The sequence below is a fragment of the Letharia columbiana genome (genome assembly GCF_014066305.1).
Source record: "Letharia columbiana isolate WasteWater2 chromosome Unknown Sc0000004_s0, whole genome shotgun sequence".
NCBI lineage: Eukaryota > Fungi > Ascomycota > Lecanoromycetes > Lecanorales > Parmeliaceae > Letharia > Letharia columbiana.
The window spans coordinates 916,950-941,544 of record NW_023501040.1 but is presented as its reverse complement, the minus strand read 5'-3'; the positions used below and the strand labels follow the sequence as shown (position 1 = coordinate 941,544).

General features: G+C 51.5%; 8 protein-coding genes across 8 annotated transcripts; 3 read left to right on the top strand and 5 right to left on the bottom strand.

Annotated features, from left to right (window-relative positions):
- Positions 1-162: 162 nt before the first annotated feature.
- Positions 163-497, bottom strand: HO173_002256 (uncharacterized protein; the record flags this gene model as incomplete). The annotated part of the gene is made up of 2 exons (XM_037304190.1): positions 163-354; positions 435-497. 2 exons carry the CDS (start codon positions 495-497, stop codon positions 163-165), a joined length of 255 nt encoding a protein of 84 aa, XP_037168985.1.
- Positions 498-3,057: 2,560 nt separating this feature from the next.
- On the bottom strand, positions 3,058-3,963 carry HO173_002255 (uncharacterized protein; the record flags this gene model as incomplete). Its single annotated transcript, XM_037304189.1, has 5 exons — positions 3,058-3,207; positions 3,268-3,393; positions 3,447-3,642; positions 3,704-3,839; positions 3,915-3,963. The coding sequence occupies 5 exons, from the start codon at positions 3,961-3,963 to the stop codon at positions 3,058-3,060; spliced, it is 657 nt and encodes a 218-aa protein (XP_037168984.1).
- Positions 3,964-4,284: 321 nt separating this feature from the next.
- HO173_002254 (uncharacterized protein) lies at positions 4,285-4,661 on the top strand (the record flags this gene model as incomplete). Its single annotated transcript, XM_037304188.1, has 2 exons — positions 4,285-4,333; positions 4,390-4,661. The coding sequence occupies 2 exons, from the start codon at positions 4,285-4,287 to the stop codon at positions 4,659-4,661; spliced, it is 321 nt and encodes a 106-aa protein (XP_037168983.1).
- A 69-nt stretch (positions 4,662-4,730) lies between these two features.
- Positions 4,731-5,537, top strand: HO173_002253 (uncharacterized protein; the record flags this gene model as incomplete). The annotated part of the gene is made up of 1 exon (XM_037304187.1): positions 4,731-5,537. One exon carries the CDS (start codon positions 4,731-4,733, stop codon positions 5,535-5,537), a length of 807 nt encoding a protein of 268 aa, XP_037168982.1.
- A 480-nt stretch (positions 5,538-6,017) lies between these two features.
- HO173_002252 (uncharacterized protein) lies at positions 6,018-8,105 on the bottom strand (the record flags this gene model as incomplete). The annotated part of the gene is made up of 3 exons (XM_037304186.1): positions 6,018-6,036; positions 6,109-8,014; positions 8,063-8,105. 3 exons carry the CDS (start codon positions 8,103-8,105, stop codon positions 6,018-6,020), a joined length of 1,968 nt encoding a protein of 655 aa, XP_037168981.1.
- A 322-nt stretch (positions 8,106-8,427) lies between these two features.
- Positions 8,428-10,172, bottom strand: HO173_002251 (uncharacterized protein; the record flags this gene model as incomplete). The annotated part of the gene is made up of 4 exons (XM_037304185.1): positions 8,428-9,387; positions 9,523-9,639; positions 9,690-10,007; positions 10,062-10,172. The coding sequence occupies 4 exons, from the start codon at positions 10,170-10,172 to the stop codon at positions 8,428-8,430; spliced, it is 1,506 nt and encodes a 501-aa protein (XP_037168980.1).
- A 3,294-nt stretch (positions 10,173-13,466) lies between these two features.
- On the top strand, positions 13,467-21,609 carry HO173_002250 (uncharacterized protein; the record flags this gene model as incomplete). The annotated part of the gene is made up of 7 exons (XM_037304184.1): positions 13,467-13,629; positions 13,678-14,179; positions 14,237-14,487; positions 14,542-18,406; positions 18,548-20,255; positions 20,309-20,630; positions 20,684-21,609. The coding sequence occupies 7 exons, from the start codon at positions 13,467-13,469 to the stop codon at positions 21,607-21,609; spliced, it is 7,737 nt and encodes a 2,578-aa protein (XP_037168979.1).
- A 421-nt stretch (positions 21,610-22,030) lies between these two features.
- Positions 22,031-24,319, bottom strand: HO173_002249 (uncharacterized protein; the record flags this gene model as incomplete). Its single annotated transcript, XM_037304183.1, has 4 exons — positions 22,031-22,805; positions 22,861-23,088; positions 23,147-23,658; positions 23,717-24,319. 4 exons carry the CDS (start codon positions 24,317-24,319, stop codon positions 22,031-22,033), a joined length of 2,118 nt encoding a protein of 705 aa, XP_037168978.1.
- Positions 24,320-24,595: the final 276 nt, after the last annotated feature.

The window sequence follows — 24,595 nt, the reverse complement described above, 5'->3', positions numbered from 1 at the left end:
TCCCATATTCTCTTCATCCACACCATTGCCATTTTCCTTCGAATGCCAGATAAGCCTCGCGCCGATATCTCCAACCCCTTCGTATCCTACCATCAATTATCCCCCTACCGATCTACTTCCTCTCCCTATAAATCCCCTCACTCTCCTTCTGCAAATCCTCATTCAACTCAGAAACCCTTTCGTCGTATCCTTCCCTCCCAGCATCCCGGGCTTCATGTACCAAGCCAAGATGCCCGAAAAGTCCTCCCGCTGCATAAACGTCGTGCCGTCCGGGGTCACTTTCGATTCTGTGAAGCTGAACGAGTGGGTGCCGGTTACGAGGCCGTACCGGCGGGATTCGGTGGGGCTGTTGTACTGTCGGGGGTTAGTTGTGGTGCTGGAGAAAGCGAGGAAAGGGAAGTGCAAGGGGAAGAAGGGAAAAGATAGGCACGTACCTGAATGGTCTGGTTGAACTGGGTGTCGCTTATCTTGCCGATGATTCTGTCGCCGGGCATCATATCATGGCCGGCCTTCTAACCCCGGGTCTGGGCTTTCGACGGAGCGGACGAAGCTGGAGTGCCATTTGGAGAGGTTGGGGAAGTCGAGGAACTGTTGAAAGTGGTGTAGGTCAGTATTGCCGTTTCAAAGATACAACGTTCGTGTCCAGGGTCGTTTCTGTACTACCCACCACATCGCGGATTCCGGATGGCGGCGCTGCGGTTTCTGGTGGTAGTTTGTTGAAAGAGGGAAAGGAGGATTGGCAGGATTCGTGGAGAGCCGGTTGTAGAGACGGATAAAGCGGTTGAAGTGACGATATGTTTTGACTCCCTAGTAGGTCGATCTACTTTTTTCTCGTAGAAGAGTATAAGAAATACAACACTTAGTCGTAACGATTCGAACCTGTCCCCAGCCTTTCCCTTCCTGGGGCAGAATGAGAGGTACCTCCAAATTCGGCCCCCAAAAGAAAACATGCAGAAAACGCAAAACTCTTGGCTTTTTCCCGGCGTTGAGAAAATCGCGCCCCTTGTCACCTATCACACCTCCAACCATGAATTGACGGATAATATTTCAGTTGGAACATTAGATAGAGTGTCGTTATCTGTCTAATCCCTTCCTCCAAACAATTTCTATCTGATACATATCTACATTGAACACACATCTACAGTTTCGTATAAAGGGAAACATCAAATCGACAGTCCTCAAGATGTCCTGGCTTTTTTTCCCCCCTTTAACAATGTACCATGAAAGTCTCAACACATGCTAACGCCCGCAATACATTCTCAAATCCAATGATTGAAAGGTGGTTCGATCTCTCCGCCACGATCACCTAGTTTCCAAAACCCGACGGCACAAGACGCGGTAAAATTCCATTCCAATTGTTGCGAAAAGCGGTAAGAAGTAGGTATCATTATTGTGTAACCGGTGCTGCTTCAAGATGCCGACAAGCTCGATGCCGTCGCTCTCGTTGAAGCCCCTTCGGACGGCTCGGCAGTACGTGTTGTAAATCCCATCGTCAACAAAGCCTGCTTTCAGCCTAGAGTTGCGGAGAAGGTTGCAGTGAATGGACGCGATTTCGACAAGGATGGCTCCCAACGCGCATGCGATATCACTTGATTTGCAAGAATACGGGGGGGTGGGATATACGTGGGATGGTGGTATGCTGGCTGGGCTGGCGGTAGCCCTGGATTGTGTCTTCAAAGTTGTTGTAGCCTTGGGTTGCATACGGAAATGAACTGAGCGGAAAACTTGACTCAAGACCATCATATCTGAGAGCTTGGCACTGCCCCTCAAGAAACACCTCGGCTCGGCCTGTGGCAGCCCGCGATTGTGCCACTCTCACTCCCAGTGGCGATTCTGCAAAATGCTAACATTATGTCTAGCACTTGATTTAGTCCTTTGACGAGTAGGCTGGTAATACCATGGAGTCCCATTGCTATGCCTTTACAAACTGATGAAGGAATGGCGGCCCTTGTCCGAGAACTATGGCGTAGGCAAGCGTTGCACTTTGACGATGGATGGAAGCTCGAGGATGTCCCCGCCGATATGAACGCCCTTTGAAGCCGAAGTCCTAGATAGGCACACATCGCCCCTGATGCAAAAGGACGATGACCGCAACACCAGGCCAGAATTGGCCTCATATCGCGTGTGAAGGTGCTGTACTGCTTTAGCAACGCCGCTTTTGTGGTCGGGCCAGCTCCTCGTCCAGTCTTCACTTATAAATGAACGTGCGGGCGACCCAAATCCTAGTCAACGAGATCCGGCTCAACCGATGTAGCGTACTCGAGAGCCCTCAGTCTCATGTCTCACCACAATCACCACAATGTCCACAGGTATTTGCGGTAGCGTTACCTGGCGACATCGTTCATTCCTGTCCACGACAATGCCCAATGCCACTCACGAAAGCTCCAATCTTCACGCTTTTGTTGCGGTTACGGGTCCTGGGAAGCTTATATTATTCTCCAGAGGCATTGTACCATTGAGTGATTAGCTTGTTGGAAGGTCTTGGTCAAGTAATGGGCATGGATTTTGCCCTAGTGCTTGCGGCGAAGGTGAAGGTGAAAGTGAAGGAGGAGCGATAGCAAAGGAACCCAGGAATTCAAACCGAAAAGATTGGTACACAACGGCTTGTGCCCCTGGATATATGCATCACCGTGATGCTCCGAGTGAATGACTAGTGAGTCGAGTCGTATGAGTAGCAAAACACTTGTTTCAACCTTTGCCTGAACCGCGTCGTACGATCATAGGGCGCAACCGCCTGGCGTGCCTGCACTCGCTATGTCTGCATCACTCGCAGTCAACTATTGACTCGATATGTGCCAAAGTTCCATTCGTCGGAGGACCTGTTGCTGACGTGCCCCGCAATTGGAGGAGTCAGAGAACACAGACACCCGCCAGGAGGTCGTGGCGGTCGAGGTAAGTTTGAGATCTTTCCGTAGGAGCGCCGATGAATGGGCATTGATATGATAGGAATTTGGGGACCGCCGATGATGTTCCCATTGAGCAGGCCCAGACGCCCATCGACTATGAGTGATTCGAAGAATGGGCATTGGCGTAAACACTTAGGAGCCTGAGCTTGTATCATGATACGCCATTGGAGTTGCGTTTCTGTATCTCCTCAGCTACCATACGGGTTCCCAAGACAATGAGCTTATGCTCCTTCTCATGGATTCTTTGCTCCAGTTTCTCGATATTTTCGTCGACACCCCTGTTGAATGGTATCTCTTCTACCTATTCTACTGTTAGAAGGGTACCCGGTCATCATAAAGAAACTAGACAGTGTTGACCCACAAGTATCGGCTTGCCCATGTCTACTTCCGACTCCACGTAATGAATCATGATCCCAGTCTTCTCAATCTTTCCCTCCAGCCATGCCTTATGGGCTCGCTCGATGGCTTTAGCGCCATTGAATTGTCCCTGCTCCAATCAATCCTGAGTGAAGTTGAAAGAAGAAAATGGTTGCAGCCTACCGGCAACGCAGGATGCAAATTGATGATGGGAACGTGGGCCTCAGCAAGTGGGTCGAGAAACGTGTCCGCTAAGATAGACATCCACCCAGCACAGACTACCAAGTCTGGCTTGTCGGCCAGGACAATGGCAGCCAGATCCTTGTCATATTCGGTTCTTGCGTTTTCTGCGAATTTTTCCCTGTACGGTATCAAATTACTTTGGAAGAAAATCAGTACGCCTGTTGCATGCCCATTAGGAGGAGGATGTGGGAAATCACTGGTAATGCGTAGGTATTGAAGCTTCCTTCGCTCGATGAAGACCATAAGCCTTCATACGGTTCGATATAACTCGCACAATGCTACAGTTTTTAAGAGCATCGTCTCTGGCGTCGATCAAGGCTTGGAGATTGGTTCCTGCGCCGATATCAGAACACTATCACCGCGTCTCGTCGCAGAACAATCTACGTTAAAGATGGAGATAATACGCACCATTGCCTGATATCAAAACGGTAATTCGGACGGGAGTCTGGTTTGCCATGATTCTTCGAGATGTTTTTCAAAACATGAAGATCAGTAGTGGTTGAATATCCTACCTTCAGACATGTGTTGCTTTTATTCGAATAGATTATACCTGATGCAATTCTCGAAAAGCGAGAATGGTCAATGGGACTTCCACCTGCGATTGAATTTGCCAAGGCCGACGGACTCAATTCCGCTCAGCCCTACCAAAAACGCCCGGTCAACAAGCGAGTAAGTAAAGTAAACAAAAGCTTTTCAACCAAGACGCCTCACCTCTCCACACACCGCGCGCCCACCATGATACTCAGGTCGTAGCCCGTCCACCATACTTCCTCCCGCCATGCTCCTCACAAGCGGCCAAATCTCCGTCGCCATCTCCTCCGGCGTCGGCAAGCTCCCCCTCCCCACCCAACGACTCCAAACTCGCCACGCTAACGCACCGCAGTCTTCATCTTCACAACCCTCCTGTTCCTCTCCGGCTACATACTGCAACAGCAGACCGTGCGCTCACTGCAGCTCGCCCTGCACCCGCCCCCGACCCCCGCCATCCCCGTCACCGACCCGGTACTGCAGAAACATTTCGGGCAACCCCCGGGCTACGGAGGGGGCGGGTTCTTCTACGACAAGTTCCTGGCGAAGAACAAGCCGCGGGGGGGTGGGCGAAGGTGGCGTATGTGCAGCTGGTGCGCCGGCATGTGGAGGTGTGCGGGGCGGTGATGGGGATGCGGGAGGTGGAGCGGGGGGAGAGTATGGCGCAGAGGATCATTCTGTATCCGCGGGAATGGGATGGGGAGGTGGGGGAGGGGGGGGGGTGGGGGTGGGGATGGGGATGGGGATGGGGATGGGGATGGGGAAGAGGAGGAGAGGAGGAGGAGGGAGACGAGTGGGCGGTTGTTGAGGAAGGCGGCGAGGGAGTACAAGGTCATGTTGCAAGCTGTCGGGTCGATACCGCTGGCCGAGGGGAGTGAGGCCGTGACGGAGGAGGAGAGATATCCTCTTACGAATCTACTGAGTCTGATCCATTACAATCGGATTCTCTTCCTCCGACCGAGCGGGTTGATACTGGACTCCACGCCTCTGGACCTGCTATTCACGCTGCCGATGGAGCAACCTCTACTTGGCCTCTCGGCTCCTGAAGACGGGAGCATGCAACCCGCGATACTCCTCTTCGAACCCTCCAAAGAAACCTACCGGGACGTCATCTCCTCCCTGCCCGAAGGCGCTTACCCAGACAACGAGTTCCTCCAACGCGTAACGACCACGCCGGCCCCAGCAGACGGCGAGAGTCCAATGACGTTGCTGGCTCAGACATCAGCACTGGGCGATGTGGATGCGCAATTCAACGCCACGAGGTTCCTCGACACGACAGCGTACGTCCGACTATCGGACCCGGGTCTGCCAGGACCGGAGTACGACATCCCGAGGCAGGATTACGTGCGAGCGATGCCCGGGTCGAAAGAGGCTAGGCGGGCGTGGGAGGGGGTGTATGAGAGGTTCAGGGACGCGAGGATGGGGATTTGCGGGTTGGATTTGGAGCGCGTTGAGAGGCAGAGATCGGAGATGGACGACGTCGTTGCCAGGAGAAAACGTTGAGACGCACGGCAAGAAAGCTTCAGAGGTTGAAGGATAAAAGGTGCATACGCGGAGGCGGGTGATGCGAGATAATGCCATGCAAAGCGTAATTTTATGGTTGGGAGGTATTCCTTTGGTCTCTTGAATGATGAAGTTCCTGTTGGTTACCACAGACTCGGGTTTGAGGAAGTTTCTTTTTCTTTTTCTTTTTCTTTTTCTTTTTTCTTTTTCTTTTCCTTTTTCTTTTTCCTTTTCATTCGAAGAAAAAGGTTACTATATCTTTCTACGGGATAAGGTCTTTAAGCATTACCTAGCGGTTCTCCTAAGGGTTTGCGCTTGATCAGTCGTGCATCAAGTATGGATAAAGTAAGGTATGCTTAAGGTACCTTTACTCATGTATTGACAAATAAAGAGAGATAAAGTTCGACCAGGGAAATGTATAAAACATATAAGCTTCCATCATATTCGTGACGACTGACGACCTACCTAGGTGCAGATTGATCAGCAGCGCATATTATCTCTGTACGTCGTCAACCCACCAATCATAAGTGACAGACCCTTCACATGCAAATCGACCTACCAACCAACCTACCTTCCTCCAAGTCTCGCCTCCGCTGCCCTGGCTCTCCTCTCCCGCTCTACCATCATGCGCATCTGAGGTGTCATGCCTCTGCCGTCTTCCTCCCGGCGCTCTTCGGCTGTCTTTTCCGTGGCCCCTAGCCCTCTTCCACCCTTTTTCGAGCCGTTCTCTACCACTCTGACCTCATGTTTCAATCGATCTTCTTCGGCCTTCCTCCTCTCCAGCTCAGCTTTGCCAGCTTCCGCACGTTCACTTTCTTCCCTCTCATCAGCCTCAGCTCTTGACAAGGGAGCAGGGATGTGAGCTGTATCCCAGTTCCATTTGCCCTCTCCGAGTTCGCTGCGCGCGACTCTGAAGGCGTCTCTAGTTCCTCTGTCCCCAGCTAAATCAAAGGCAGGCTTCCCCTCCATGTTGACTACCGAAGGATCAGCTCCCGCTTTTGTTAGTAGCGCTAGCACAATTGCTGGGCTGTTGATAGAGGAAGCTAGATGCAGAGGCGTAGAGGCATGATGGTGTGCTTGGGTGGAGGGAGGGTAGAAAAGAAAGTGGGGGGAGAGCGAGTTGGTCACGAGGTAGGAAAGGAGAGCAGGCACTTTGGAGCGGCGAATCAGAGCCTGTAGCTGCGTAGTGTGGAGGCTGGCTGCTTCTTCTTCTCTTGAGGGCTTAGCTTTAGCTGGTAGAACAGGAGCTGTTGCTTGGGACGCTGCGCGGTCAGCCTCTAATTGTGCAGCAGCTGCTGCTGCCACAGCGAGAGCGGCTTCGTCAACCTCGCTGACTTTGACGCGAGTGATTTCGACGAATGCACGCATCAATTCGGCTTGTGTAGCACGTCTTGTGCTGAACGGGAACGTGCGATTCCTTGCATCGTTTTGCCGCAGAACTTGGTTCTCATAAGGCCCAAATAGTATACGCCGATTTGAGCTGCCAGTTGCACGGACGAAGATTAGTTGAGAGGCGCCAATTAGAACTTTCCATTCTGCTAAGAGCGCACGGATCTCTTGCTCTAGAGCAGCTTCATTGTATCGACGTAAAGAAGAGCCAGCAGAATGAGCAGCTCCTTTAGCGGAGTCGTTGGCAGACTGCGCGCCGCCTTGTTTGCGGCGAGTCGTATAGCGGTGGAAGGTCTTATGAGCGATCACGAGCGGTTGACGCTGTTCAATTCCTGTAGACTGTTTCCCGAGTTTGGGGGCGAGGGAGACGACCATGCCAGCAAAGTGACCGCCACCAATCATGCAGAGGAAGATTTGCGGACTGGTCATGGTGGAGGGGAGTGGTACACCGTTTGAGCCATCGGCAGGCGGAGGCTTTGCGGGGACAGATCGGAGTTGCTTTTTGCGAATAACGGCAACTGTATCAGGCTGTTCTTGTTCTGGATTTGTGAAGAGCGCTCTGTAGATGCCCAGAGAAATATTGGTTGGGAGTAGAGAGGTCGAGAACCATATCAGTGGAGGTTTGTCGGAGCCTCTTTTGCGCTTCTTGGGCATGAACTCTGCCTGTGAACTCGGATGGCCAAGCTTAGCTTGCTTCTTTAGCAATGCACTTAAGGTGCTCTCTTTTGCTCCCTCGCCATCAGCTTCAGACTCCGAGGACTCCGATCCCGACCCAGATATGCTCTCGTCCAACTCATCAACCAGCTTTTCGAACTCATTTTCCGAGACAGACTGTGCGCCTCTAACCTTCTGCTTCAGGTTGTAATTGTGCCAGTCCGATTTGACATGTAGGCGCTGCTCTTGTACATTTGAAAGGGACGTTCTGCAAAGCTGACACGTTGTCGAGAGCTTTGTTTCCCCGCCTGGGCTTCCTACATTATTTTCTGATGTGCATTTAGAGGGTTGTGGAGGATTTTCGATCGGAGGAGGTAAGACAGTGGGATCTTTGAGGTGGAGAGTCACGAGTAGCTCTTGGGGCAGGCCAAAGACTAACTACAGGGTCAGTGTCGATAAGCGGAAAGGACCGATCTTCCTACCATATAAGGGCTTTTTCAGCAGCTCTCCAGCGTTGTCAGACATTGTGTTTGAAATTTAATGCTACCGGGTGTGGTGTCAGGAATGTTGAGATTGAAAGGGAACTAGGGTTTCGGCTGTCCTACGAGTAAGGTAGCGCTCTAGTGTATCAGCATTTTGATGAAGAGTAAGTCACCTCTACATCTGTTGATGCAAAGAAAAAAAATCAATTGATGTGGAGGCTGCAACGATCAAAGTACCGCGAGAGGCGTGAGGATTGAAGGGTTGAAAACGTAGTGGTACGGTAGAGCTATCACCATACACTTTTTTATAGTATTACTGCCTGCTATGATCGCTAATGTGATCAGAATGTACCAACTTCCAAAGTCTATGCAAGCTGACAATAATTTGCTGGGAAGCTCCCGTGGACTCCATCAAGCTCCCCTTCCCACCAGTCATCCGTGCTCTCCGTCTTTTTGGTCACCTTTATTCGATCGCCTTCCCTGAAAACCAAATCACCATGTCCCTGACCTGCGAATTCGTACAGAGCTACCACCCAGATTCCTTGCGCCGAAGGAATCCTTTTGGGGGGAGGTGGTGGCGGCGGCTTTTTTTTCCCTGCTGCAATCGATGCCATAGCCATAGAAGAAGTGGATGGTAGCCGATCACGATTGAAGTAGTCCCCACGAGGACCGGCAGGGGCATGCATCGCTGTATCGCCTGGTGATGGACTCGCAACAGCTGATGAGGTGTAATTCGGTGTGGCTAAGCCCAGCGAGGTTTGTGAAGGAACGGATGATATCCTTGGTCGTGAATGCTCCCTGTATTCCGGTGAAGGTGGATCTGGCGAAGCACTCATCGCTGGAGATGGGGGCATCAGCGCGTTAGACTGGTTACCGCTCGGCCGTCGTGAAGCAGAGATACCATTGCGGATATTGGAACTGCTCATTGAGTTGTGGGGCTTGTCCTCTATGCGTGACTGACCAGGATGGCGTTGAGAGGATATGCCATTGCGAATGTTCAGGCCGGTCACTGACCCGTGTGGTTTTTCATCGATCTTCATCGACATCCGGACAGTCTTTCCTCCGGCAATGCAAGCTATGTTCTCGACCTCTTGTTTGACCGGTCGAAAGTCTACATCCCAAGTCGACATGATTGCATTCGCGGAAGGTGGAGGATCCGGGAAGCTCTCTCCGTCGCAGAAGTCATGTAAGAGTGTGTAGGACTGGGCAAGGAGTGTGTTTTGTGTCATGATCTGGGCTGCGAGGAGATGAGGGAGAATGGAGAATGCGGCGGTAACGACAGGCGGAAGACTAGTCTTGAGATGATCATCTGCAATTTGGTATTCCTGTGACTTGATTAGCATCATTCCTTCCATGAATTCGCTCAAAAGCCGAAGATAGAAAGTGTACAAGGACGGGTGAAGGACGGATGCTGGTGTAGGACACGTTCTAATACCAATTCAAGATAAACCTCAACGTACATCTTTCGCTCTGATCAACTCCGCCTCAGCCTTCTCGAGAGATGCATTATCTCGATCGGATCTTTTAGTCTTGCTCCTCCCTGTTTCGACTCGCTTTTGATACTTCTCGAAGTCCAGCTGCGCGATTTAGCGCTAGGATTGACCGATAAGGGGATAATGGTCCCCACCTTCTTATCTCCTCGCTTTCTGATGACTTTCTTCATTGGCTGAATGCAGTCTTTTGCTTCCGTCGCAGGCTTGATTATCCGTGTATCGACCATAGCCACCTCTTCAAGTAGATCTGTCCGGAGCTCATCATAAGACGTGTGAAACTTGATCGTCCTCTCCATTATATGATGGGGAGTAATCCCGGGCTCGTGTGCCGTATAATTCTCATCAGCCCCAACAATTGGAGAATACATGGTTTGGAAGCCGTGAGCGAGTCGTTGCTGTGTACCGAGAATATCCCTCCAAGAGTCTCTCCATGCTTTGGCCGCGTCAATGATCTGACGAATGAGTATCAGCATTCACATACAAGCTTGGACGACATTCTAACATACCTTGGCGAGCATTTTGTCAGCTTCATCAAAGTCATTGAGCAGTACAGCGACTTGGGTTTCATCCGCACTCCTCGGCAAGAACTTGCCAAATCGCCTTTGCATGCTCTGCATTTTGGTAGTTTTGAACGTGGCAAGGCGGACTTGTCTTGGACTTAATTGCGAAGTTTACATCGAATCTTCATAGAGAGGTCTCGGGAGCATAAAAGGTTACCAAGAAAAGAGGTGTCGTCGTTGATGTTGATGTTCCATCTGTTGAATTTCCTGGGGGTAAGCTTCAACGGTTCAACCCCACACAAGCCAGCCCTATCAGGTGGACAAACCCCGAGCCTCCTCGGATGCGAGCCATCTGACGCCGAGGCGCCTCCCTCGCGCGCTACGCATGATAATCGATATTTGATCATTTGATGTTTGATTTCGACAATCATTTCTTGTGTCCTGTGTCGTTTAGCAAGAGCACTGAATTGACCTTTGTATTGCGCTTAAGAGCAGCTTCTCTGTTTTTGGGGTACGCCAAGGCCCCGAAAGCTTTCACTACGACTTTGCACCGCTCTCCACATAACCCTTCCATAGGATGGCGATTCTGTGCGGGCATACTTATAGTGCTAGGTTCATGGAAGCAAAATTGAATTCACCAATGATTTTTCTTCCCTCAATCCCAAACATAAGCTGGACACGGGCGTTTGGTCGGCAATTTGGGGATATCAGAAAAGGCCCTTGTGGCCCGCGTGAACCCCTCAGCCCTGACAGCGGAGATTCTCACGAAGCATAGTTGCCGTTTACCCCCACTGCGTCCAATGCCGGTGGATAAGCGTTCCCAGGTTACCTTGATTTGATCCCTGTAGAATGATTAACGGATACAATGTCACAATTTACTGTCCTCATAGACAGGGTATGGCATCCGGCGCGGGAGGAACATTTACCATTTACCGTATCGCTTACACAATGGCCATTAAAACGTGCTTGAGCTGGAAGCACGTGCCATAATACACTACCTTACCTCCCGCAGTATTCAGCGAAGCTACCAAGCCCCAGAGGACGAATGCTACCTAATACAAAGTAGAAAATGTGCAGCCGGGCAACCTCGGGCTTGGCCAGGGCTGCACACTGAAAGTCCGACCTTCTCCGTTCTCCGACCTGCATACGAGTAATGCATTGAACGCAGAGCAATTCTCCGATTCAGCAAATAAAAGGGAGATGGCCCCTGCCCCTAAATCATTCGTGTATAAGATGGTTTCGATTGTCGAAATGAGTGCCGAAGCGCTACCTGCCAGGACAAAATTGAAGAGAATGACCACAAAAGATAGAGGCAGATTTGTGCAAGGAACTAATGTCAAACTGAGTTCGTGTACCCACAAGGAGTCGGGAATGGTTACGTATGTCAGTATCTGGCCGCTATTCGTGGCTTGCAAACCTGTTTGCCATATGACCGACTGTTGCTCGGGCAGCAGGAGGAGAGATATCCAAGGCGCTCATAGCCTCACCCAGACAACGGCACCGGCAGTGGTTAAATTGATTGCGCTTCTTCCTTGGCGCCCCCATCAAAAAAAATCGGCACACAATATCACCGACGCCATGCCTCTTTGTGGCTTTCCTGTCAAAGCTGACGCTGACAATTCATGGACTTTTGGTTGGTGCAAGAAGGGCAATATGCAGGAACCTTGCAAGATTGCTCTCAATTGGGGGGTGAGAGTAGTAGGAATGCACCCCAGAGTGATGAATCGCGAAAAGGGTAGGAAAAGTATCTTTCAGACCCACTTTATGCAGCGAGAGGCAAGGCCGGGGATGATTCGAGTGATGCGAGTTTCGATCTTATCTATTTGAAACCATCGGCGCCACCCGTGTGATAGAAAGCGCTGAGGGAGCAGGATAAGATTACAGTACCAGAGGGGTAACGCCGCAACGGGTGACAGGATAGCTAGGGAATAACTATTGTTTTTATTATTATTATCATTATTATTATAGCCGTTGGAATGAATCGATCGCTGAATGGCTGATAAGTGAAAATACCAGAATACAAGAATACAAGAATAAAGTATTATCGAAAGTATTTTCAGAGTGGCAAGAGGGGACGTCTCAAAGGAGTCAAGACTCAGCTGAGACGGGTGCTGTTCAAATTGATAGCGGTCCATAGCGTTCAATTTCAACGCCCCTTCCGGGAACCTTAATTGAACCTTGCCCTAGCTGCGCAAGCTTGGCGCAGCTGAGCATCGGTCATTGTCGGCCAATAAAACCGTCGCCAGTATGACCACCACACAATTTCCCTTTCTTACTCCTTCCAGTCCATACCTATTCCCATACCTAGCTATCTGAAGTCTCAACTCTACGGTACCTGTGCTTACCCATCATTCCCAAAACCCATTCATTCCAAATATACACTTTTAGAATCTTCCACCCCTTCTGGTCTTCTGGTCTTCTGGTCTTCTGGAACAGGAGATCCCCCCCAGCGGTTATTCTAAGGGCGTGCAAAAAGTAGTCTCTTTCACTCCCCCATCCACTCGTCACACACTACGTCCCCACCAATTGACCAGCCTATCACCACTCCCCAAACCGCCCACGGTCACTCATCTCCCCTGCCCCACTGCTGCTTCTTCCTTTCCAGTAATGATGAGGACCTGTATTGAATCTTGTCTTTAGGCAGCGTGCATAAATCATACCGAGCTTTCTATGTGCTGTCGATCAACCGCACTCAAAGCTTCATGATCTGCCGGAAGCCAAGATATGCGGATAACATGGCGGAAGCTCCCATCAGAGAAAAGAAAGCTCAAACCCCAAGGCAGGTCTAGGCGGCAGGGACAAAGCGTTGGGACTGGTAAACATGCGCGATGACGCATCTTGCCTCTTGCCCTCCGCGCTCGGTACAGGGTCCAGCACGCAGAGTACCTGGGTCTCGGCCACCAATAATAGCAAGGTACCGGGATGAATACTGACGATCAAAATGTCTGATTCAGGACACTCGATGCAGAAAATAAGTGATCCGGCAGCTAGCCGTCCGCAGGTCATATCCCTAGAGCAGCCATTCGATGTCACTCCGATGGCGGTTGATGAGGACAAATATTTTCTTCCCCAAGCACATGTGTTGGGCACATCGTTGTCACTTCCTTCTGCTAACCTTCTACCTTCAGTTAGTACACCCTACGAACTCGATGTGCTTGAGCACCTGTGGCGAGTAGGAGGTACAATGGTACATGCCATTCGGAGATTAATATTTAATCAAACAATGCCTTTGAACTTCCTCCCTGAAACCCTTGCTGTCCCTTTCTCATCTCTTTGTCCCCCCACCCCCCCCCCAACCTCCCCCCCACCTCTGAAAATCTCTGTGTGTCAATAAAGTGCTTGCCCTCCCTATTCCTGCTCATGAAGAGTCAGAGTGAGCCCTGTGTCACCTTCTCTTTTGCCTGAGTCAAGATGTTTGAAGCATCTTGCATACGGCCATTGGCCGTCATAGTGGCACTTCTTACCGGTGCTTCGCTATGCATACAGTACGATCCGGAACAAGTGCTATGGAATCTCAACCAAAATCAGACAGCTACCAACGTCACGGACTACTGGGGCCAGTGGGAGAATCACAGTAAGGACAAGGCCTTTTCAAGCTATGTCTTCGCTGACCCTTTCTTAGCATATACTCCCTCACCAGACAACTGGAGATTCCCCTTCTACACTCTCATGCTCGATCGATTTGTGAACGGTGATCCTACAAATGACAATATCAATGGCACCGCTTGGGAACATGACCTGACGGGCACACAATTGAGGCATGGAGGGGACATCCAAGGCCTCGTAGACACGCTGGACTACGTCGCCGGCATGGGGATCAAGGCCGTCTACTTCGCCGGAAGTCCCATGATAAACTTCCCTTGGGGCTCAGATGGGTTCAGTCCGCTTGATCTGACCCTCCTGGACGCTCACTTTGCCACCATCGACATCTGGCGGCGATGCATCGACGAGATGCATGCTCGGGGAATGTATGTCTTGATTGACAATACATTCGGTACGCTAGGAGACTTGATAGGGTTCGAGGGGAACTTGAACGTCTCCACGCCCCTCAACTACGGAGAATGGAACGCACAATGGAAGACATCAAGGAGATACCATGATTTTGATTTCGACAACACTGAGCTGTAAGATCACTGCTACGGAATTGCTGTCCGGGATCCCTATGCTAAAACAATTTGCAGCGATATTTGTGACGTCGAATATCCTCGTTGGTATAATGATTACGGGGAACAAGTCACGGGCAACGGCAGCGAATACCTTGTTGGTTGCCGCGATAGCGAATTCGATCAGTACGGAGATATTGCGGCCTTTGACATATATCCCGAATGGCAGCGACAGATTTCCAAATTCGCATCGGTCCAAGACCGCTTGCGGGAGTGGAAGCCTTCCGTCCTGACGAAGATCGAGCATCTATCTTGTCTTCAAATCGCTAGTAAGTTACTGTTCTAGCATTACGGAAGTCGTTGCTAATGCAACACACTCCTAGTGTTGGACATCGATGGCTTCAGGATTGACAAAGGCCAGCAAGTTACGGTTGACGCGGCGGGACACTGGTCAAACTCCATTCGCGCATGCGCTTCCTCTTTGGGAAGGAGAATTTTTTCATACCAGTACGTGATCCCGTGTGGTCACAACAGCTTGGTCGCTAACTCTTCGAACCAGGGCGAAATTGTTTCAGGCAATGCTTTTGGGGCTGTCTACCTAGGCCGTGGCAAAGAACCATCTATGGCCTTGAACGATACCACCAAAGCTGTCCAGCTGACGACGGAGACAGCAGACGATTCGCTCTTCATTCGCGACGCGGGCCAAAACGCATTCGATGCTGCTTGCTTCCATTACTCAACCTACAGATCACTCATGAGGATTTTGGGAATGGATGGTAACCTCTTTGCAACAGGAGAATCGCCTACAGATTTCATCGTCGCTTGGAAGACTTTCATTCAGACAAATGATATGATCAACGCGAACACCGGCAAATTTGACCCAAGGCACATGTATGGTTCGCAAAACCAGGATAATTTCAGATGGCCGACTATTGTCAATGGCACCCAAAGGCAGATTCTTGGCAACTTCATTACCACGTTGCTCTTGCCTGGTATCCCGTTGCTCGAATGGGGCGAAGAACAAGCCTACTACGTCATGGATAACACCGCGAACAATTATGTGTTTGGTAGGCAACCTATGTCCTCGGCCACAGCGTGGCAGGACCACGGATGTTATAGCGTGGGCAATGCGAAATTCGAAAATTGGCCGCCTGGCAATTATACGAACGGCTGCAAGGATGATTGGAACAGCCTTGACCATCGAGATCCGTCCCATCCGATCCGCAATCTTATCACCACCATGTACGAGATGCGACAAAGATACCCTGTTCTCACCGACGGATTCTACCTTGAAACTATATCACTGCAGACTCATCCAATATACCTACCTGGCTCTTTCGGCACACCTACGGAAACTGGCCTCTGGTCTGTCCGACGTTCCGGATGGCCGAATGTTCAGGACTTCACTACCGAAGGACAAAAACTTCAGGATGTGTGGCTCCTATTCTCCAACGAAGGCACCGAGGTTCCATACATCTTTGACTGCAGTAACAACGCTACAGGCTTACTAGCTCCCTATGCCAATGGCACTACGGTCAAAAATCTATTCTATCCCTACGATGAAGTCAAGCTGGGTTCAACACCGGAATACCTCGAATTGGATAACGCTACAGAAGTCAATGGGTGCGTTGGAGAAATGACTATGGATGCATATGGCTTCAAGGCCTACGTACCCATCGCTCAATGGCTACGGCCCTCCCCAGTCGTCACCAAATTCAATCCCGGGCACGATGCCCGGCTCTTGTCGAACCAGACTGTCCCGATCGAGCTATACTTCTCAGACGAGATGGATTGCTCGAACATGCAAAATGCGATTACCATCACCTCCACAACCGAAGATGGTTCGGTCGCATCGATTGACAACAGCAGCGTCTCATGCCAAATGGTCAACGACACCACCGCCAGAGTGTCCCAGTACACGGGCACGGTGACCTCTCAGATCCCGGCTGTATGGAGAATTGCTGGGAATCTGTTGAATGTCTCCGACGGGGTACACCAAGTCAACATAGCCAACGCCACCACCGCTGTTGGGAACACTTCCACAAATGCTGTCCATCATTTTCTTCTGCGTGTCGGGCATATCGACAATCCCATGGTATTCACGCGAACTGCCAACTACTCCAATTCCTTGCTACATAAGGACACAAACGGCGCTCTCTACATATCGCACAAGGCCGCTGGTGCTGACTTGTTCCGCTATTCGACGAATTGGCAATCCAGCTGGAGCGAATGGCTGCCGTACAAAGGAGGAAACACGACTATCGAGAAGCAGCCTTGGTCTGGAACCAAAGCACAAGCATGGACAGGCGACCATCTCACGGTGGAATACTGGAGTCAGAAGACTGGCTCGAGTAACCACCAACAGCAAGGCGACCTTGTCGGTAGCAATGAGAAAGCTCGAAGATATCCTCACTTTTTTATGCACGGTGCCTTCAACCAGTACGGCTACGACTCAGGACTTTCGCAGACGATGGTACAAAACAGCTCGGGCCTGTGGGAGTGGGACTTCATGACCGAATGGCCAAACGACTTTCAAGTCAGTGTTTGGGGCGCAGACCCTAGTGGCCAACCTGATCTCACACGAGCTTTTGGAGATGTTGACGGAGACGGAGTTTTGGACCTACTATCTCCAGTGTCTCTGCTCAAAAATGTTGTGGAAATCACCGACTATCCTCCTTCGCCGCACGTTGCATACCGGGTTGGTGTGAACGACGCCGACCTCCGTTATACTGTGACGCCTATTGGTTCACGGGCAAGGCAAGCCGTAATCTACTGCCTCCTCGTTGCGATACCCATCCTCACGAGCTGTCTCGGTGTGTGGATGTACTTGTGGGTCTTTTATGATGTTAAACTCAACAAAGTCGGCAGGTCCGAGAAAATGGGCATCCTTCCAATTGCCATGAGAGAGAAAATGCAAGGCCATCTCTCAAAACTCCCAGATAACGCCTCGGCATTCTTTAAAAAGCCGAACAGTGAACAGCCCAGTATTATGGTCAACGCAAGTCGGAAGACCATATTGATCGCAACCATGGAGTATGACATCGATGACTGGGATATCAAGATCAAAATCGGTGGCCTAGGAGTCATGGCTCAGACAATGGGCAAGCATCTCGAACATCAAGATTTGATCTGGGTGGTCCCTTGCGTACAGGGGATAGACTATCCTGTGGATCAACGTGCGAAGCCGATGACAATAACCGTCCTCGAACAAGAGTATAATGTCGAAGTGCAATATCACCACCTGAGGAACATCACTTATGTCCTATTGGATGCGCCTGTCTTTCGCCAGCAAACGAAAGCGGATCCCTACCCGGCACGAATGGACGACATCGACAGTGCTGTATACTATTCAGCCTGGAACCAATGTATCGCGGAGGCGATGCGCCGCTTTCCCATCGACCTTTACCACATCAACGACTACCATGGCGCTGTCGCGCCCCTGCACTTGCTTCCACGTGTCATCCCTTGCTGCTTGTCTCTCCATAACGCTGAATTCCAGGGTTTATGGCCCGTGCGGACTCCATCGGAGTTCGACGAAGTCTGCAAAATCTACAATCTTAGGCCTGAGGTCGTCAGCGATTATGTTCAATTTGGCGAGGTATTCAATCTCCTCCATGCCGGTGCAAGCTACCTGCGTGTATGGCAGAAAGGATATGGTGCTGCCGGTGTGTCTGAGAAGTATGGCAAACGGTCCTTCGCAAGGTATCCGATCCTATGGGGCCTTGACAAGGTGGGAAGTCTGCCGAATCCGGACCCCACCGATACCGAAGGCTGGGATAAACAACTTCCAGATATCAAAAGTATTACTGTGGATGAGACGTTCGAAACCAGCAGAGGTGCTCTCAAGCGCCAGGCTCAAGAATGGGCAAATCTGGCAACCGACCCTGACGCAGAATTGTTTGTATTCGTTGGCCGGTGGTCGGTCCAAAAGGGAGTCGACCTTATTGCTGATGTGTTTCCGGCCATCCTGGAAGATCATTCACATGTACAACTCATCTGCATAGGACCAGTCATTGATTTACATGGAAAATTCGCGGCCTTAAAGCTGGCCAGATTGATGGAGTTATACCCGGACCGAGTGTTCTCCAAGCCAGAGTTCACTGCACTTCCACCGTTCATCTTTAGTGGTGCCGAGTTCGCTCTCATACCTTCACGCGACGAGCCATTCGGATTAGTCGCGGTAGAGTTTGGTCGGAAGGGAGCACTTGGTGTTGGCGCCAGGGTCGGTGGTTTAGGGAACATGCCTGGGTAAGTGCCCTCTCGTATATCCCATTATCTTCGTCTGTGCTACTCGGTCAACAATATGTCAGAGAGCATCCGTTACTTTGAGGAAATAGGTTGCCTGTCGTCGCTCTACTGTGGAGTCATACTGACAAGACCCTGTCATAGATGGTGGTACACTATTGAATCAACTACCAGCAAGCATTTGATCAGCCAGTTCAAAATGGCAATAGAAGGTGCCTTGGCTTCGAAAAAAAGTGTACGGGCTACGATGCGAGCACGATCAGCAAAACAGCGATTCCCAATTGCACAGTGGCAGGAAGATCTGAGCATTATGCAAGATACGGCGATCAGATTGAATCAGAAAGCAGCATTTAAGCAGAGAGACAAGATCGCACGTTACTCGGGCACAGTGTCCGGCGTGTCTACACCATCTCGTATCCTCAGAGGACAATGGAGCATGCCAAGTACAGCACCACACAGTCCATTTCCTAGTGCACTTCCTAGTGGGACAACAACTCGCGCTACGAGTCCAGTCAGGGAAGCCAAAAGTGGCCCACTTTCACTAGGGTTGAGGTTCGGACCAGGTCATGTCCCAACACGCGATATACGAAAACGCAACCGACTTAGCAAATCACGGGCCGGGTCCAGACCTCCCTCCATTGGCCCTCGATCAGGCAGAAGTACTTCTGCGAACACTGCTGCTAACACGGCCACAAACACTGCCGTAAACAGTCGAGTTGGCAGTCGGACTTCCAGTCCCGCGGGTATGGGGCGCTTCAGACTTAGAAGCAGAAGCAGGGTTCCAGACGAACATACAATCTCGATGGCCGAACACGCTCCAGACATGCCTCCTTTGCCTGAGGATTTGACGTCAGCAGGTGGCCGCAAAGTGTCCCGATTCACCGAAGGCGCGCACGGAGATATAGTGACGATTCCCAACGACCAGCCCAGTCAAGGCGATATTGGCAGGTTCGACTTTGCGAACCCAGATGGCAATAGCGCACAACGTCGAATCATGAGTGGAGGGAACACGCCTCGTGGAGCTAGGACGCCCCGTGCGAACAGCACTCGGCGTAACAGTATGAGCGGAGACGACTACGAGACCGACCTGACCGACGTGGATGAAAGAAACGTGGACGAGTACCTCCTGAGCCCCGAAGAGCAGGAATCCAGTCGGAGAGATCGCAGATTGGCGCGACTCAAGTTGTCTTTCGCAGCTCATCAAGCCGGCCATGCGCCGGATGGCGGAGCTTCCCTACAGATACCGACGCTTGCGTCTCGGCCAGCTTCGCCGGGTTCTACCAGCTCTTCAAATTCTTCGCCACCTGGTACGCCCCGACCTGAGCAATTCCTTATCGAGTCGGGCTCTGGCAGCAGTTCATCAGGAAATCCTGAGGAAACTCCTCTCGCACCTTCGTCCAACTACCTGAGTCTCGGTTCAGTCTTGCAGGGCAAGAAGGATTACAAGCTTCAGAGTGTGGAACCATTTTTCACTGATCCTACCGGACTATACTATAATGCATTCGAAAAGAAGCTTGAGAAACTGAATGGAAAATCGTCTGAAGGACCTCTTTGTATCGAAGATTACCTGACCTCAAGCGAGAAAGATTGGTTCAGTAGATTCCGAAATGTCAAGATGGGCAAATCGGCGGCAGCATCCCCAGCTTCGTCCGTCTTCCGACTCCCGCTCATTAACGAGAGAATGGTCCCCTCTGCCGTTACCTCGACTGCGGAATTGGAACATTTTGATGCACACAACAACGCGCACGGGCAATACCTCCTGAATGATGATTATAAACCTCCTACACGAATTAAGAAGTTTCTTCTCAGGAGAATTGGCGAGTGGCCTGTGTACTCCTTTTTGCTTGCATTCGTAAGTCAATCTCTCTACTCTCCTAATGAGCTCCGGCTGATCTCTTCGACCAGGGTCAAATCATCGCGGCGAATTCCTATCAGATTACCCTCCTCACAGGTGAGGTTGGTCAGGCAGCAGAAAAGCTCTACATCATCGCTTCCATATATCTTGCTTCCTCAATCCTTTGGTGGACCTTATTCCGCACATGCAAGTCCGTCTATGTTCTTGCTACACCATTTGCCTTCTACGGGCTGGCCTTTTTCCTCCTAGGATTAGCACCATGTGCTAAAACGGCAGTCAGCCGCGGTTGGGTACAGAATGTCGCAACAGCATTCTACGCCATGGCTTCCTCAAGCGGCGCTTTCTTCTTCTCCCTCAACTTCGGCAGCGAAGGTCCGTACCGCTCTCCGGGCCCCCAAACCATTCCGTCACTAACAAAATTCTAGGCAGCGTCCCAGTAGCAACATGGGCCTTCCGGGCTTGCGTCATCCAAGGATCTCAACAAATCTACGTCGTCTTCCTCTGGTTTTGGGGCTCCCAATTAACAAACCAGACCGTCAACGGCATAGTGTCGGCAAACCTCGCCATCTACGGCCCTCTGTTGACCGCGATCGCTACACCCATCGCTATCCTACTCTGGGTCATCGGCATCGCCTTATTCCTTGGTCTCCCTGATTACTATCGTCAAGCGCCAGGCCAGATTCCCAGTTTCTACAAATCGGTAATGCGCCGCAAGATTGTGCTTTGGTTCTTCGTTACCGTTCTCATCCAGAACTTCTTCCTGTCCGCACCATACGGACGGAACTGGCGATACCTTTGGAGCTCCGCTCATGCACCAACGTGGATGGTCGTTCTGCTCGTCTTCGGATTCTTCGTGGGTGTTTGGGCTCTCTTGCTCGGTATTTTCTCAAGAGCTTCGCTGCGCCATTCGTGGATTCTACCCATGTTCGCCGTCGGTCTCGGCGCACCCCGCTGGTGTCAGATGCTGTGGGCTACTTCCGGCATGGGGTCCTGGGTACCTTGGGCTGGCTCACCACTCGCCGGTGCTCTAGCAGGCAGGTCTCTCTGGCTGTGGCTCGGAACCCTTGACGCCATCCAAGGCGTCGGCTTCGGCATGATCCTCCTCCAGACGCTGACCCGATTCCACGTCGTGTTCGCCTTGGTGTGCGCCCAAGTCCTGGGCTCCGTCGCCACCATCGTCGCCCGCGCCTGCGCTCCCGACGCCACCGGTCCCGGCCCCATCTTCCCCAATCTGGCCACGAGTCTGCACGGTCTCCGGGAAGCATGGTTCTGGGTCGGATTGATCGCGCAAATCATCGTGTGCGCGGGCTTCTTCCGCTGGTTCAGGAAGGAGCAGTTGACGAAGCCTTGAGGGGGGCTTCGTGGGATACGGGGGTGGGAAGGCCCCAGGAGTTCGGACGGCATTTGTGGGGAGATCTTCGACGGGGCTCTGAGGGTGCACACGGAGGATGGATGGAATAGTCGGCGAAGTACAGACGTGGGAGGGGAAACAAATTGTTGGTCGAGGTGGCGTCCGGATGTATAGCCGGGGATGGCGTTGGATGTAGATAACTTCAGTTCGTGCGTTTACTTTGAACAAGACACAGAACATACTTCAATTAGAGAAACAGAAGCAATTCACAGGCAATCCGTCCGCCATGATCACAGGAGACTGTAGCTACGATATAAATACAAAGCTTGATTGATAAGCATCGCTGCAACTACAACAGCAACGGCAAGAACGGCTCCAAGAAGCTCTGACCGTAGGTAAAACCAAAGCATCCGGCCCCAGCTCACCAGCTCTCCCACTTCTGCCCGCCCATAGCCACCAGCCGATTGAACAGCTCCTCCCTCAGCCGTACCGCCGTAACCTTGTGCGTTTCCCCCCTCTTGTCCACAACCTCCAGCCCATCCGCCACCGTCTTGCCCGTCGCCCACCCGACGACGATTTTCGCCTTCCAGCCCAACCCGCCCACTTTCTTCAATTCTCGGATGTCCGCGATCGGCACCGAGAACTTCGCCGATGCCTTTTCGGGCTCCAGACCGGTGCCGTCGGAGGACTTGGTGGAGAAGGAGACGGTAGGGATACCGACGTTGGTGGAGATGTATATCCAGCCTTTGTTGCCCTTGTAGCGTCCCTTGAAGTCGACGGGACCAGACAGTTCGGGGTCGTCGGTTTTTGGGAGGACGCCGAGGTGGTCTTTAGCGTGCCGAGAGCCAACGACAGCGCGTGCTTTGTCGATGCCGAATTTAGCCCCTACGCCCGTTTTAGTGGTGCCTTTGAAGAAACCGAGGATGTGTTGGCCGTGTTTGTGTTTCTTCTTCTCTCCTTCGTGATGCTCATCTTGCTGTTCGGCGGCTTTTTGGTCGGCGTCTTTGTGTATTGCCTCGTGAATTTCTTCGTTTGAGGCATCGAGGGCCAGATCGTCTCCGTTTATGGAAGCGGGCTTGGAGGATGGAGGTTGGTCTGAGCGAGGAGGTGGGGGAATCGGAGCTTTGTTCGCTTCGCCGATACGGAGGAGGGTGATTGTGAGCTGGGCATTTGTCGGGACGCCTTTGAGGATTGTGCTAGGACGTTTAAGCTAGCTAATTGGGAAAAAGGGATGCTTTTTTTTGGACTTACTTTCTGATCTCAAGCAACTTCTGCCAGTGCGGGAAAGTCTTATTCAGTAAATCGAGACCACGCCAGATGAGTGGATCACCAAAGAAACCAAAGCCGATACCCGCGGTGGTCATTTTCATGAACATGGCAGAGGTGGTGAGCATCCCAACAGCGACAGCCGGAACTAGGATGCCGGCTAACTTGAGTCTAGGCGTCTCCTGGGGGAAGGGAGGAGTGGGTGATAGGGCGCTACGACATCGGTCAGCATCTACACCGGACATCCCCAACATCTGGTTAGTGAACTTACTTTGCGAATCTCTCCCAACCATCTGCAACATCACCAATGACATGCATAACCGGCCTCATCTTCAACCACATCGCCTGCTCCATCGGCTGCTTCGTCTTGTCGTGATGAGCCTGCGGTTGGTTTCCTTGCGCACTTTGCTTGGCCGCCGCTGCGTCCGAGGCAATGTTGGTTGGATCAGGGACCGAATCATTCAACGGGTCTGAGTCCGGATCGCCTTGGTCGTGTTTGCCTGCCGCGCTGCTGAGGGCGATGGATCCGATGCCAGAGACGAAATTGTGCGCTTCTTGCTCGACTGCCTCTCCCTTGTGTTTCTCAGGTGCCCCAGTGGCGCTATCCTTACTGCCTAGCATGCCAGCTTGAGGAGTTTGGACACCTCCAGTCTTTGAATTGACCAAAGCCATAGGAACAGGAGGAAATAAGAATGGGCGCGACGGCGGGTATGCGATGAGGACAATCATAGTCGTAAACAACAAGGGCATCAGGAAGTTGAAAGCCCAAGCAATGGCGTAAGCCTGCAATACGCATCAACCACTATTCCATTAGCCAAAAGCAGAAAATTGGAAAACTCACCGCGCAAAACCCAGCGGTCCTCCTCGGCTCTCTCCAGCTCCTCAAGCGTGCAATATGTTTCCCAAACCCCATCATCCCAATGATCACAGTCATATACAGCCTCTCAACATTACTCCTCAGCTTATCCGGACTGAACTCATCCTCGTCCACAATATTCAAATCCAAGCCCCCCAACAAGGGATCATTCGTGGCCTTGACATGATACATTTGCTTATTGAACCGACGCACTAGCGTCCAGAGCTCTTCATTCGGCAGCTTAGCCACCAGAGGCGAGGGCACATTTGTCGGATGGTCATTCCAACCCATATCGCGAACCTCGCCCGCTTCGTGGTTCTGCTGGACGGCACCTTTGATATCGTGATCAGCACTTTCTATGGCGAGCGCATGGCTGTCGCTGGGGGCGTTCGAGGCAGACGCACTCGATGATGTGGGTGTATTTACGACGGTGCCATTGTTGGGGCTGCTGGAGGTGGTGGAGGTACGCGTTGTGGGTTCCATGTTTGGCTGGGCGCCCGGGGTGTGATTGGCCTCATGTTGGGGGTGCTTGAGGTCGGAGTCTGGAATAGGGCCTCCATCCTTGAATACATAACCTGGCATGGGCATGGTGAGGGCGATAACGTGGATGGCCACGTCCAATAGTGATATATATTCAGGACGATGGGATGCGAAGGGAATGTTGACCAAGGGGGACGTGGAGATTGGCCTGCTAAAACCCGGAGGGAAAAACTAGTGTGACGTCATTGGGTTCTTCAGTCCTATTAATAGAAATAGAACTGTAAGGTGATATTGTCTTATTGTTTGTCACATGAACACTTCTACCTCATGACTCTGTATACTTCATCTGATTTATGTACACGTAACATGAACCAAAGTCATCAT